The sequence below is a fragment of the Cryptotermes secundus genome, unplaced genomic scaffold (assembly GCF_002891405.2).
Source record: "Cryptotermes secundus unplaced genomic scaffold, Csec_1.0 scaffold617, whole genome shotgun sequence".
NCBI lineage: Eukaryota > Metazoa > Arthropoda > Insecta > Blattodea > Kalotermitidae > Cryptotermes > Cryptotermes secundus.
In genome coordinates this window covers 49,572-62,531 of record NW_019724592.1, presented here as the reverse complement: position 1 = coordinate 62,531, position 12,960 = coordinate 49,572, and the positions used below count along the sequence as shown (strand labels likewise).

The 12,960-nt window shown below is 41.3% G+C and overlaps 1 protein-coding gene across 1 annotated transcript in view; it reads left to right on the top strand.

Moving 5' to 3' along the window:
- Positions 1-12,960, top strand: part of LOC111862382 (MOXD1 homolog 2) — a 165,911-nt gene that overhangs the window by 105,366 nt on the left and 47,585 nt on the right. Inside the window, exon 3 of the mRNA XM_023847712.2 lies at positions 10,713-10,859. Within this exon, the coding sequence (XP_023703480.2) occupies positions 10,713-10,859 (147 nt within the window). The remainder of the gene's footprint in view (positions 1-10,712; positions 10,860-12,960) is intronic.

The following is a 12,960-nucleotide window of genomic DNA, read 5'->3' as shown; positions in this document are numbered from 1 at the left end:
TTTAAAGAACCACAGAGTAATGAAGAAAATTACACAGAGCTACAGTACATCGAGCAGAAGAAGGTAATTAACAAAAATAATAACAAATTAGTAAACGTTTTACATAAGTACGTTCTGTAAGAGGTGAATTAAATTCTTGCACAAGCGCTCCAAAACGTGATTCATGCCGAAAATGTCATACAACGTAAGCTCTCAGATGCTTACTTTTCTAGACATAGGCTACCATCAGAATGGGATAACGCAGTTCTCACGACAGTACATAGCGCGATGTTAGCTGTACGCAGGGGTCGATCACGGAACACACATACAACGAACACTGCGACATGTTCTCCCTCGGCAGCTGTAATGGTCGAGCTGGTACTGCAGGGCTGTAATACGAGTTACGTCATCCTGCTCGACGTCATCCAGACGACAGAAGGAAATGTAGCACTACAGCACACGTCAATTCAGGTCGTCTATGGAGTGTACGTACCCCAGCCAATGAATATGCCGTTATTATAGCTAAAGAACGTGATCAGTAGTGAAGCTTAAGCGATGTAGCACGAATGTCCTAATCGACGGTCTTTGATCAGTTTCATCCACAATACTACTCATGGAATGCACATCTGTTTCCAAGTGACAAACTTCTAAGTATATACTTTTGCAAATTGCTACGATATGGACACACTGAACATGAGCTCCAATTACATAATATCCTGTGAACAGATTAAGTATGTTCTATTTGTGAGAGCGCTCCCAGAGTCCACAAGAATCTCTTCTGGGCACGGGATAATCCTCTTCATCAGTTCTGGGCCGGAACCGTCGGGTTCTTTGTCTTCGGCTCCCTCTCTGTTACCTGAGTAGCTGACTGCTCGACTATATCGTGGCTTTCTTGAAATTTATCCACCGAGGCTTCTTGAAGGAGTGCCTCTACTTGTAGTTTCTGCACAGCGAAGCTATGGAGAAATAAGTACGGCAATGGTTTCAGCGCGACGTATCCAGGAAATTGAATTGGACGTTGAGTGCCGAGTATAGGGCCCCTGTGTCGTAAGGTCGAGATCCAATGGATCTTTTTCCTTTGGGGAGGCCTGAAGAAACTTATTTATGCTCCCTCCATGTACTACCGAGAATCTTGTGGCAAGATTTCAAGCAGCTGTGACAAAGGTTGACGTGTTCCGCAGAATGACGTGTGTCAGCCTTTAAATGGATGCGGGCTGCAGTAAATACATACTGTAAGTACGAGACGGCCATAGCTTTATCATCGTGACCGTTCCACGGTTAGTCGCAGGCTTCCCACAGCGGCGGCCTGGGTTCGAGCCGAGGTCAAGTCATATGGGATATGTGATGCAGAAAATGACACTGGGGCAGGTTTTCTCCGAGTACTTCGGTTTCCTCTGTCAATTCCCATTTCACTGACTGATCCACATTCATCATCATCTACCATCCAGGGCTGGTACAATAGGCCAATTAGTGGCCGACGTACAAAGTGGACACAGAAGACCACAAGCTGAAACTTCTCTTCATCCAGACATACCTTATATCTGGATTAGTTTAATTCCTAGGAGAAACTAAATTAAACCGTATTTCTTTCTGTGCCTTGGTACTTAATGTCGTATTCTTCCACTCCCTTCTTCATACGCCCCGTTTTGTGGAAAGGGAGCGCCGTTTCATTACACCACAGCGCCATTGGCAGGGCAAGAAACACGTTGCTTTATCCGGTATTCACTGAAATGTGTCTGATGACGTCATTTTGCTCCGCCCAAAGGAAGAAACCGAGAAAAAAGTCTCTAATGTGATTTCTCTTTCAATTTCCACCCGGTCTGTTTAAGAAGCGATAAGAATTTGACAATGGATCTAGAGAAGTAGAATTTGGACGTGATATCTGATGGCGGTGAAAGTAATTTTATATTCTGGATCCTGTGAATGCAGCATATACAGTTTTTTTTTGATTGCCTCTGTGATTAATTAAAATTTATCTCGGAACGACTCCACGTCGAACAAAAATTCTTTTATATGTTTTCCTTCCAATATACTTTGCTGAAAACAATAAGTTCAAAAGAATCTCAGATGAATCAAAGCTGACGTCACGCGTAACGCTAATTACATGGTCGTTGCAATTCCTTTCTCATTTATAATGACACATATGAAGGAATTACTGGGGTTTTGGACTTTTTCCATCGCCAGGATTCTTAGGTGATAGAAGACACGACGTTTCGGAAACTGGATTTGTTTCCGTCTTCAGCTAATCTCAATCACTGGATTGAGTGATTGAGATTAGCTCTTTATAAGAGGTCCAAATGAGTAGGTGTCTTCCTTTCTCACCTGAAGACGGAAACAGATCCAGTTTCCGAAACGTCGTGTCCTCTATTACCTAAAATTCCGGACGATGAAAGACGTCCAAAACCCCAGTAATTCTCTGTCATTCACTATCGCCAGAACCCTTTAGAATCTAAATGGAATTAATGTTTCAACATTTCAATTTCGTAAAGAGATTTCCTTGCTCTGTAACCAGGTAAGTGGGGGAGGGGGCGGAGAGATGGAACCCCCCCACCCCCACTCAATGACCGGCAATGTGACAATGTGCTGACTGGTCAAGGCTGTTGTACACCTCGGGGGCAGTGAGGAATGACGTTTGCCGTGGGAAGACAGCAGGAAGAAAACCTGCTCAGTCGCCACTTCACCCCCCTTGCATGACTTCACACGTTACTGACCACGGGAATTGCGAGTGTGGAGCCGGTACCTAACGGTCTGAGCTATGACATGGTCCCACAACTTCCTTTGTGCCAATTTCGTTAAAAGGAGCTACTCTGCTTGAAAAGTTTTGCGCGTGGCAAACTTTTTATTGCGTTTCAAACAACTCTTTAAAATATTAAGTTATATTAACCATGTAGAATGCTTACAGTATGCACCCTCTGCTTTATCATTACTCTCACGGACCGAGCATTGCGGGAGAGCGAACAATATATTTGCTCGGTAATCGGGAGATCGCAGGTCAGATTCCGTGACTGTTTTTTTTTTCTGAGCTCTTCCTCGCTCTTTCCAGACAAATGTCAATATAATGTTTCATATTAACTTCCAGGCGCCTCCTTCCGAATGCTTGTCTAAATTACAAATTTCATGGAGCTAGTCCTTCTTGAGAAACTGAAGTGAACGGAGAAGTTCATGGAGGTAGGCCTAGGCCCACTGGGGGCTGTAGTGCCAAGGGAAAAAAAAGTACTTCTTGAGAAGATAAAAGTCGCTAATGGATTCCCAAAATATTTTACGGAACCCCAAGTTTCATTACAGTGTTTACAACAGCCTGCCACTGGGCTCTATCCTGAGCCAGATGAATCCAGTCAGTACAATCCCATTCTATTTCTCTAAGACCATTTTGAATATTGTCTTATCTACTTCTAAGTCTCTCTACTGGCCTCTAACCTTATAGTTTTTGTACCAACATTCTCTGTGCGTTCCTCTTCTCTTTCATGCACGCTTCATGCCCTGCCCATCACTTCCTCACAGCTTTATCATTCTAACTGTATGTAGCTAGAAGTCAAAATTATGAAGCTCCTCACCGCCAGCGGTGACGTGGCCAAGGGGCTCCGTGTTGCTAGCAACGCTGTCGGGAGTTGTTTACTGCTGCCTAGAAACCGCGACATCTCTTGGCCACGTCACCGCTGGCGGGGAAGGGGAGGGAGTGTTGACTTGCCTATTCCCCTAGTAGCGACAGCGCTCCGATGGTGTTACGTCACCGCTGGCGGGGGTGTCCTGCATAGCGCAACACGTCACACTATGTATAATCTTCTTCAGCCTTCTATTAGTTCAAATATTTTCCTTCTTCCCTCAAAGTCGGAGCCCAAGATTCATTTTCATTCATTGAGCAGTAATCTGTCATACGACAGGTCCACCACGATAAGGTGGAGACATCAACGAGGGGGTCAAGATTCATACCCACACAAAAACAAAGGCAGAATTATAGTTTTGTATATTTAAATTTTTCGCCAAATGTTTTTTTCTTACCTATCATCCATCATCCATCACCTATCATCATTAAATACACCTTACTGTGACGGTTCACATTATTAAGATGTGGAACCAGAAAACCCATGTAATGCGAACAACAACAGAACTTCCGTTACTTAGTAGCGAAGGTCACAAAAATCGCGACAACAGAGGAACTACTGAATACCTCGGTTCCTAGGCAACGGATGCAGAAACGGGCAGTTACATCGGAGATGAAAAAAAGGGAACCCTTCAAGGAGGCGATCTCCTTTCGGTTCGACCAGAACCTTCCTCAGGGGAGAGAACTGACCGAAAGGAGACAGAATATGATAGAAGAATGCAAAAGGCTACAGAAGAGAAAACTAGACGCTACTACAAAATCCGGACAAAAGTAAGAGATTCGTTATCCAGAAGGAGTAAAATATGTTAACTCTTTTAATCAAGTGAAACTGTAATACAGCCGCCTAATAAATCCAATCAGTCACACCTAGAACTCACAAAATCAGTCACGATTTCCCCTCTACACATGACAATAAGTCTTTTCCAAACAAAGTTCATTATGTTTTTCATGATGCTCATATTAAAGATTTTTAATGCTTGTGGAATGCATGTAAACTTCTACCAGACTACACGATGTAACATTTCAGATGATCTGCATCGATTATTTCCCCAAACAGAATTGCGTAATTACTTCTTGGAATGTAAAGGCAGTGCTTTTATTTTCTTGAGGGAGGATATGGATGTAAGAGTGTCATTTTAATAGATTTCAGGCTCCAAGCTGTAAACCACACACGTCTTGCAGAAGAGGCAGTCTGAACTAGAAATGGGTTTCATGATCTCTTCTTGTGTTCATCCAGATTTCTTGTTTCATAATTCAATCAAAGTTTCCACTTCATAGAAATCTGAAAGCATAATTATCTATTACAGACATTAAGTAAGATAGAATGAAAGAGTCAAAGTTTCAAAACCTTTCCTCAGACTCATAATATATATTCTGCTGAAAATTAAAGAACTTTCTTTAATTAAAATATACTTCGCCCGCAATTATTTGTATATAAATTTTATGAAAGACTTCAATTCAGTCTAATGGTATTAACACTCAAAGCAAAGCCATCTTCAAAGTAAAAATAATACTTCCCTTCCAAAGAAGAGTTGATGTGGATACCAACGGCGCCCTCTTCACTCCATTTAAACTCTTTCTATTTGGAACACTGAAGAGAACACGATAACATCACTTAATTTCTTTTCAATTTTCATGATACTTCATTGCTAAAGAGAGTTTCTGTTAGGAACCTGAATCCTAAGGGAAAGTAAGGTGTGTGTTATGATCTCTGTTTTCAATCAAGCCTTGCTTTGTTTCTTCTTAAAATATTGCTTTAATTAAGTTAAATTCTTTCGGTACATTTACGTATTATGGAAGAAAGAACTCGATGGAAATACCATTACGGAACTTCACTTAGTTTCCCCACAGCTTCTTTAGTATGTTACAGATCTGAACAAAAGTTTGCCTTCAGGTTTTTTTTTCCATCATTTGTATTACTCAAAAAAGGGTCCTGAGGAATTTTTAATGAAACGAAGTGTTCAGATTTACTCAAGCGCAACATGTAACTTAGCATGTGTAATGACTCCTGGAGACGGAATTTGTTGTGCGGGTGTTGGTTTTCCTTACGAAACGTCCAGTGATTATGTTAACGTTCTTTCCAGTTCATTTACTGTAATCATTCCTTCTTAAGCTTCTAACGCTCCATATTCTTATAATTTATAGCTGGTCTTTTGGATTATGACACCGTATGAATTGACAGAGGGATACCAACCAACCTTCTTCAGGGTAAATAATGACTGAGACAGTATGTTCCTCTGTACTGTTAATACTTACTTACTTACTTACTTACTTACTTACTTACTTATGGAGCTGAGCCCTTCCTGAGGAGAAGCCAAATCTGCAGCTACTCAAGAATTTTCCCAGCATTTTATGGAACCCGAAGGTTCATTACCGTGTTCACAAGAGCCCTCCACTGGTCCCTATCATGAGCCAGATCTATCCAATCCATATCATCCCATCCTATCTCTCTAAGATCCATTTTAATATTGTCCACCCACCTACGCCTTGGTCTTCCCTGTGGTCTCTTTAATTCTGGCTTTCCCACCAATATCCTATATGCGTTCCTCGTCTTCATTCGTGCTACATGCCCTGCCCACCTCATCCTCCTTGACTTGAGCATTCTAATTATACTTGGAGAAGAGCACAAGTTATGAAGCTCGTCATTATGCAGTTTTCTCCAACTTCCTGTCACTTCATCTCTCTTCGGTACAAATATTCTCCTCAACACCCTCATTCTATGTTCCGCCCTTAATGTCAAGACCAAGTTTCACACCCATACAGAACCAGAGGCAAAATTATAGTTTTGTATATTCTAATTTGTATGTTTTTTGACAGCAGACGAGAAGACAAAAGGTTCTGAACTGAATGGTAGCAAGCGTTACCCGAGTTCAATCTCCTCTTAATTTCCTCCTGAATCAGGTTTTGATTTGTTATCGTCGTTCCCAAATATCTGAACTGTTCCACATTTTCAAAACATCTGTTACCTATCTTTATGTCATGATTTTACCCTGCATTACCTCTGTACTGTTAGTACACACACTAACCACGTGGCGCCATACGCGCTAAGTCCACAACAGGAATTAGTACCGCCATGACATACTTAAATGTTATAAGTGCTATTATGTCCTGCTAATTAAATATTAAAATATGTATATTATAATAATGTAAATATACTGTGACGTATTGCGCTATTGAGGACATCCCCTCCCCCGCCAGCGGTGACGTAACAACATCGGACGCTGTCGCTACTACGGTAACAGGCCAGTCATCGGTAGCAAAACACGTTACAATACTATTAAGCCTGTAACTTGTAAGGAGATGACGCCATGCCCCAGAATTTTAATCTAATTTTTTCCTGCATTGAAATTTGAATGGCAATAATTTTGGAAGAAATTTATCCCTAAGAGTTCGCAGACATATTTCAAGTCGGAATGCAAGTATAAATTAAAAGTTAAGTTCTTACATAGCGTGAGCCCTCTCAGTTTCGCTGTATTGTGGAATTACCAATGGAAAAGTAAGAGAATTGTGAAATATATAGTTAGCCATGTGTTTGCCTGATGATGGCTACTAATAGCCGAAACAAGCGGCCTCCGTAGTCTAGGGGTAACGTTCCCACCTCATGACTCAAGGTACGTGGGTTCAAACCCGGCGGAGGTCGTGGAATTTTTAAGGGCGGATAAATTCAGGGAACAAGTCCTCCGGGAGGGACTTTAAGCCGTGGGTCCCGTGTCGTAGATTTACGGCACGTAAAAGATCCTCATGTCTCTAGGAGACCTCTGAGCTAAATTAGGCAAAAGTTTCCCGCCCAAGTAGTTTCCAATTCCTCCGGTAGATGGGGAAATTATCGGGTACCACTGCCAGAAGAGGGCCGACATCGGTGGCAGAAAGGGGAGATAGCGAGCACCGGTACCGGTAGGGTATGGCAACAGTAGAAATTAAAAGGGGACGTACAATAGACTACTAGTCGCGGTGCATGGGGAAACCCACCCCCTCTAATACTGAATACTGAATAGCCTAAACATGTAGCAGAGCCAAACTAGGCACTGACCTTGATATAGTTGTGTTGTGACGGTTTTAATAAATAAATTATATATTATAACACAACAGGATGCATGAAATGAAAATTATATCTATTGTTTTTTCCTGCATTGTTAGCATCGTTTCATTTCGCAATTGAAAAATATAATTTCGAGATATTTCACTCCACAGTTTCGTATAAGGAATGTTGCGTTCTGTGTGCGCTTTATTTGCAACTCCTTCTTGATGATTGTTAAAAGCAGAAAATATCTAGCAAATTCTCACCAATATCATTGGCAGTTTCGGCGACAGAGCTCTCTAGTAAATCTTCTGATATACTTCACTCGCTCTCTGTGAGCTCTGTCACCTCTGAAGGAATGTGAGGTTTCAACAGACCGTGTCTGGGATCAGCACCAAAGTTCGCACTCCTAGGACTTCGGTATCTAACAGAACGTCTATGGACATTTCTCTGAAATCATAAAATCAACAAAAAATACTCCTGAAAAATAAAAATATTGCAAGAACTAACTTTTACTAAAGCAACAACAAATAGCATGCCTTCAAATTTCAATTCCAATATTAACGGACAACTGCAGTAGTCCCTGTTTCTAACAAGATAATTGTAGTTTTGTTTACAATGCTTCGGAAATTCTATTAAGAACAGGTGTTAGAGGATTTGTTTCTTCTGTCAAATATAAAACATATAATTAGTGAATATGTGTTACATAAATATATTCCATTACATCAACGTAAATTTATTTATAAAATACCAGGGTGAATTGAAAGTATTTTAGCTATTCATCATCATCATCATCAGTAATCTGTCAAGACGACAGGTCCACAGTCTCTTCCAAAACAATTCCTCCATTTAATGCGATCTAGAGCTTTCTCCTTCAAATGACAGTATCCTCTTCTGTCCCCAAGGTCATCCAGCATCTTCTTACGTCTTCTTCCTCGTCTTCTTGTCACTTCTAGCCGCCCCTCTATCTTTCTTTCATCAGCGTAAAAATTCGTGTCCAGCGGAGCCACTCGGCTTTTCATTAAAAAAGGACTATTGTAATAGGCGGAAGTTCGCTGTGATGTACACTGTAATTATTTGGGTGTTACGTAAATTACCACTGCAGCATATCCGGAACATGTATTCAGAAGGATGAATTATGCAAACAATCTCCTCTTTGTGTCTGCTGTTTAAGAAGGATGACACATAGCTTGTCTTACTGGACGTTACGTGCACTGTAAGTAATTTCCATACCTGTTCACCAATTCCGTGCCTAGTTTTACCTCTTCCTTCTTCCTCTTAACCAACCAAATACAAGGACAGTATACGTTTAGGTAGCGAGCATTGTATTTCTCTTCTTGTCGTCTTGAAACAGGAAACACGTCATCGGCTGTTCAGAACAACACGTCAGCTTTAATGTCTGAAATTCATCTCAGCAGTAACTGAGTGTTTATAGTGCAGAGGAGATGTTACGTATAGCCATTGTGCTTTGCATGACTGACTTCTCATTTCAGTAATATAATGGCACGTCTCTTAGGAATAATTTTATTAATCATATTAGTTTATATCCAATATTATAATTTAATTATAGATATTTTTGCATTACGTACAACAAATGACAATCCGGAAGCCCTGTCCCTTCATGCTTCCTGTTTTTGGGCGGACCTAACAGAGAACATTCCAGGATATTATGACATTTATCTCGTGTGTCTCTCAAAATACACGGCAACCACGGATATTAAGTTATGTGCAAACACTGAGGCTCAAGTTTTGGTAATTTAACTTGTCTCATTTTGGTCCGTCACACTATTAATTACAGAGTAGATTATGAAAATTTATATAGAGAGCATTAGTCATATCTAAAGTGCATATTGTTAAAATATCTTATGTGACAGTGTTTCCTTATCGTAGTGGTGCGCCTCTGAAGATTATTCTTTTGAATCGAAACATGTAAGGTGAATGAGGACTGAAGTGTTGTAAACTCGTATGTCACACTGGACTGAACTTTTCATTATCTACTCAAGTTTTGGGTTTGATTCATGACCTCATTGACCATTTCTCTCTTAATTACATTAACAAAATTTAAAGTGCTGGAACAACTAACGGCATAAGGAAACGTTGTTAGAGTGTGGAAGGGGCTAAGTTGTTTTGTGAGCCAAAAGGAACAAGAATTTGTTAAACTTTAGTCTTCAGTTGCTTAATTTCACTCCTGTTATTTCTTAGAGGTTTTTTTTTGTTGTGAACTTAAATTAAGGAACTATACCATGTTCTTCTGCCTGTGTTGGAATATGAAGCAGCCATTTCTGAATGCTTTCTGCGCATCGGCGAATTTGTATTTTCTTTTGTGCATTGTAAATTTGTCCATTAAGTCACAGAGATAATTTTACGTTCCATTTACTTTAGCATTTAATATGCCTACAATTTTGCCAGAGAAAGTCTTTTTGGGTTTCATGTAATTCTCAGAATGAACAATGATTTCTTCAACAAGCAAAATTAACGGCTTAGTATTTGAAATGATCTGCAATGAGCTTGTTTTTAAGTGGGAAATGAGGTTTTATATATTATGTAAAAATATTTCAAATTGCAAGCCAATCTGCTGCCTGTAGTTCAGTAGGTATCCGGCAGGACCTGCTACTGCCATATCCTCAAAGCATCCTTGACTTCCCTCTATCAGTGCTGCCAATATTCCGAAGTTCCAGGTTCCACCTTCAAGCTCCACAGACAGCCCTCTCCATTTTTATCAATGAAATGCAACTCCTTGTCTATGAAAATGAACACGGAAGCTTCTGCACTACGGAGTATATGGGCGGCAGGCACCGAGATGCGACAAATTCCTTGCACTTGTGATTCTGAGCAAGACTGAAATATATCAAAATCTAAGAAATGTATACAAAATTATGGTCCTGTGTGACTTCTTTGAGAATGGAAGCTGTATTACTCCCAAATGATGATACCTGTGTATCAAGCTGCACTGCTTGACGTGCCTGAAGACGTAAATATTCTCTTCAACGCCTCGAGAAACACGAATCCCCTTGAATGTTTTGGATCGTTTATGTAAAGTTTTGAACTTTCCTACTTTCGAGTCCGTCAGCGTGCAGGGTTACGTAACTGAGGCGTCTCTTGGTCTGGTTGCAGGATCGGCACGCCCTGGAGAGGACCGAGCCAGACGTGGACTCGAGCCAAGACTACGAGCTGCTGCTGGGGTATGAGAACGGGACCCACACGGTCATCAGGTTCCGGAGACGGTACGACACTTGCGATCCGCACGATTTCAGGATCACGGTAAGTCCCTGACAGTCGCTCAGCTGGCCAAGAATTTCAGTTATGAGATCTTATGTTTCATTATTATGTTCAAAGAATTTGTTACTGTACAAATTTTGTAACATGCTGTGCTTAAGAGTTAAGCTCAAACTGAACAGCTTGATGAACATGGCCCGTAGCATATCCGTGTATGTAGTTTCTCTTCATGACAGACGCCAATCTCCCGCAACCTGAGCACCCGCCATGCTGCAGTGACAACGCTCGCTTCCGAAGTGTAATTTGTTCATTAAGCGTCATAAAGTAACAGAACAAAGTAACACACTAGAAGACAGCAGTCTTCTGGGATGTGGCGCCGTGTAGATATTGTATTAACCGACGTTTCGGAGGAACGTATCGCTTCCATCTTCAGGATAGAAGAGAAGAAGAAATCAGCGAGCGAACCTTCTTCTACCCTGAATATGGAGGCGATACGTTCCTCCGCAACGTCGGTTAACACAATATCTACACGGCGCCATATCCCAGAAGACTTCTTTCTTCATAGACACCGCCGTGAAAACCTCAAATCTTACACAGTTGGTTTATATGTTTCATATGATCCTTAGAAGGGGCAGCTTTTCTAAACAGGTTACACTATTTATAACTTTATTTTTCCGTCACAACACAACTAAGGAGTATCAAGGTCAATACCCAGCTATGCCTCACTACATGTTTCGGCCGTTAACGGCCATCATCAGGTGAATACAAATCAACAAACGTATACTATTGAACTGTAGTAAAATTAGATACAATGACAGTCTGCTTTTACCGGTTCTCACGGTCTCTTCGCTTGCGGATTTCTTATATTTTCTTCTACCCTGAAGATGGAGGCGATACTTTCCTCCGAAACGTCGGTTAACACCACATATACACGGTGCCAAATCCCAAAAGACTGCTTACTTCATAGTCACCGCCGTGAAAGCCTCAAATCTTACATAATGACAAAATAGTTAATTCTTTGTGTAAAAATACAACGGTCATTTATAAAGTTATATATTGTAACACAACAGGATGCATAAAATGAAGGTTACATTATTGGTCGTTATAATGGAAATGTAGTGTATTCTCTGTGAGGTTCGAACTGAATTTCTGTATGTTACTTGCAAGAATTTCAGACTTCAGAGAAATATATAGATCACGAAGAAATACAACTTACCGAACAAAAAGACTCGTTTTTATAATCTGAGTTTCACGATTTTCCTCAAATGTCCGTAAAACAAAAAGTTGTCTCGGATAAGATTAAGAGTAAGAGTAAAGTAAATGGTGCACCCATTTGTTATCGAGCTTCCCGCATGCCCCGTTGACCGCTTTCGCATCTCCGCTAAATCTGATGACTGAGTAATAGCAATTTCTTTGGTTTTTTCCCTGCTCACCGCGGTCACGGATCTCGCATTCATCAGGACATTTACTTTCTATCGTCGTTACATCCCACAGTTTTGAAGCACATTCCCTGCTACCTTCTCATGCGCCATTTAATCTTAGATTTATTTCCATGGCACAATTTCTGCAGACACATTCTTTTGCCAGAAACGAGTTTCACGGACTCGTGTGCGGTAATCTCTTCTCGCGCGGTACAAGTCGAAGTTTATATTAACCAGGCATGAGTGTTTGCCGGTCACGGTAGCCGAGCGGTCTAAGGCATGAACTGTCTTCGCTCGCTTGGAATCCGGGATCGTGGGTTCGGGTCTGGTTCCTGTGAGGTACGAACTGTATTCTTATATATTATTCTTATGCACTGCCGGTCACGGTAGCCGAACGGTCTAAGGCATGCACTGTCTTCGCTCGCTTGGAATCCGGGATCGTGGGTTCGGGTCTGGTTCCTGTGAGGTACGAACTGTATTCTTATATATTATTCTTATGCACTGCCGGTCACGGTAGCCGAACGGTCTAAGGCATGCACTGTCTTCGCTCGCTTGGAATCCGGGATCGTGGGTTCGGGTCTGGTTCCTGTGAGGTACGAACTGTATTCTTATATATTATTCTTATGCACTGCCGGTCACGGTAGCCGAACGGTCTAAGGCATGCACTGTCTTCGCTCGCTTGGAATCCGGGATCGTGGGTTCGGGTCTGGTTCCTGTGAGGTACG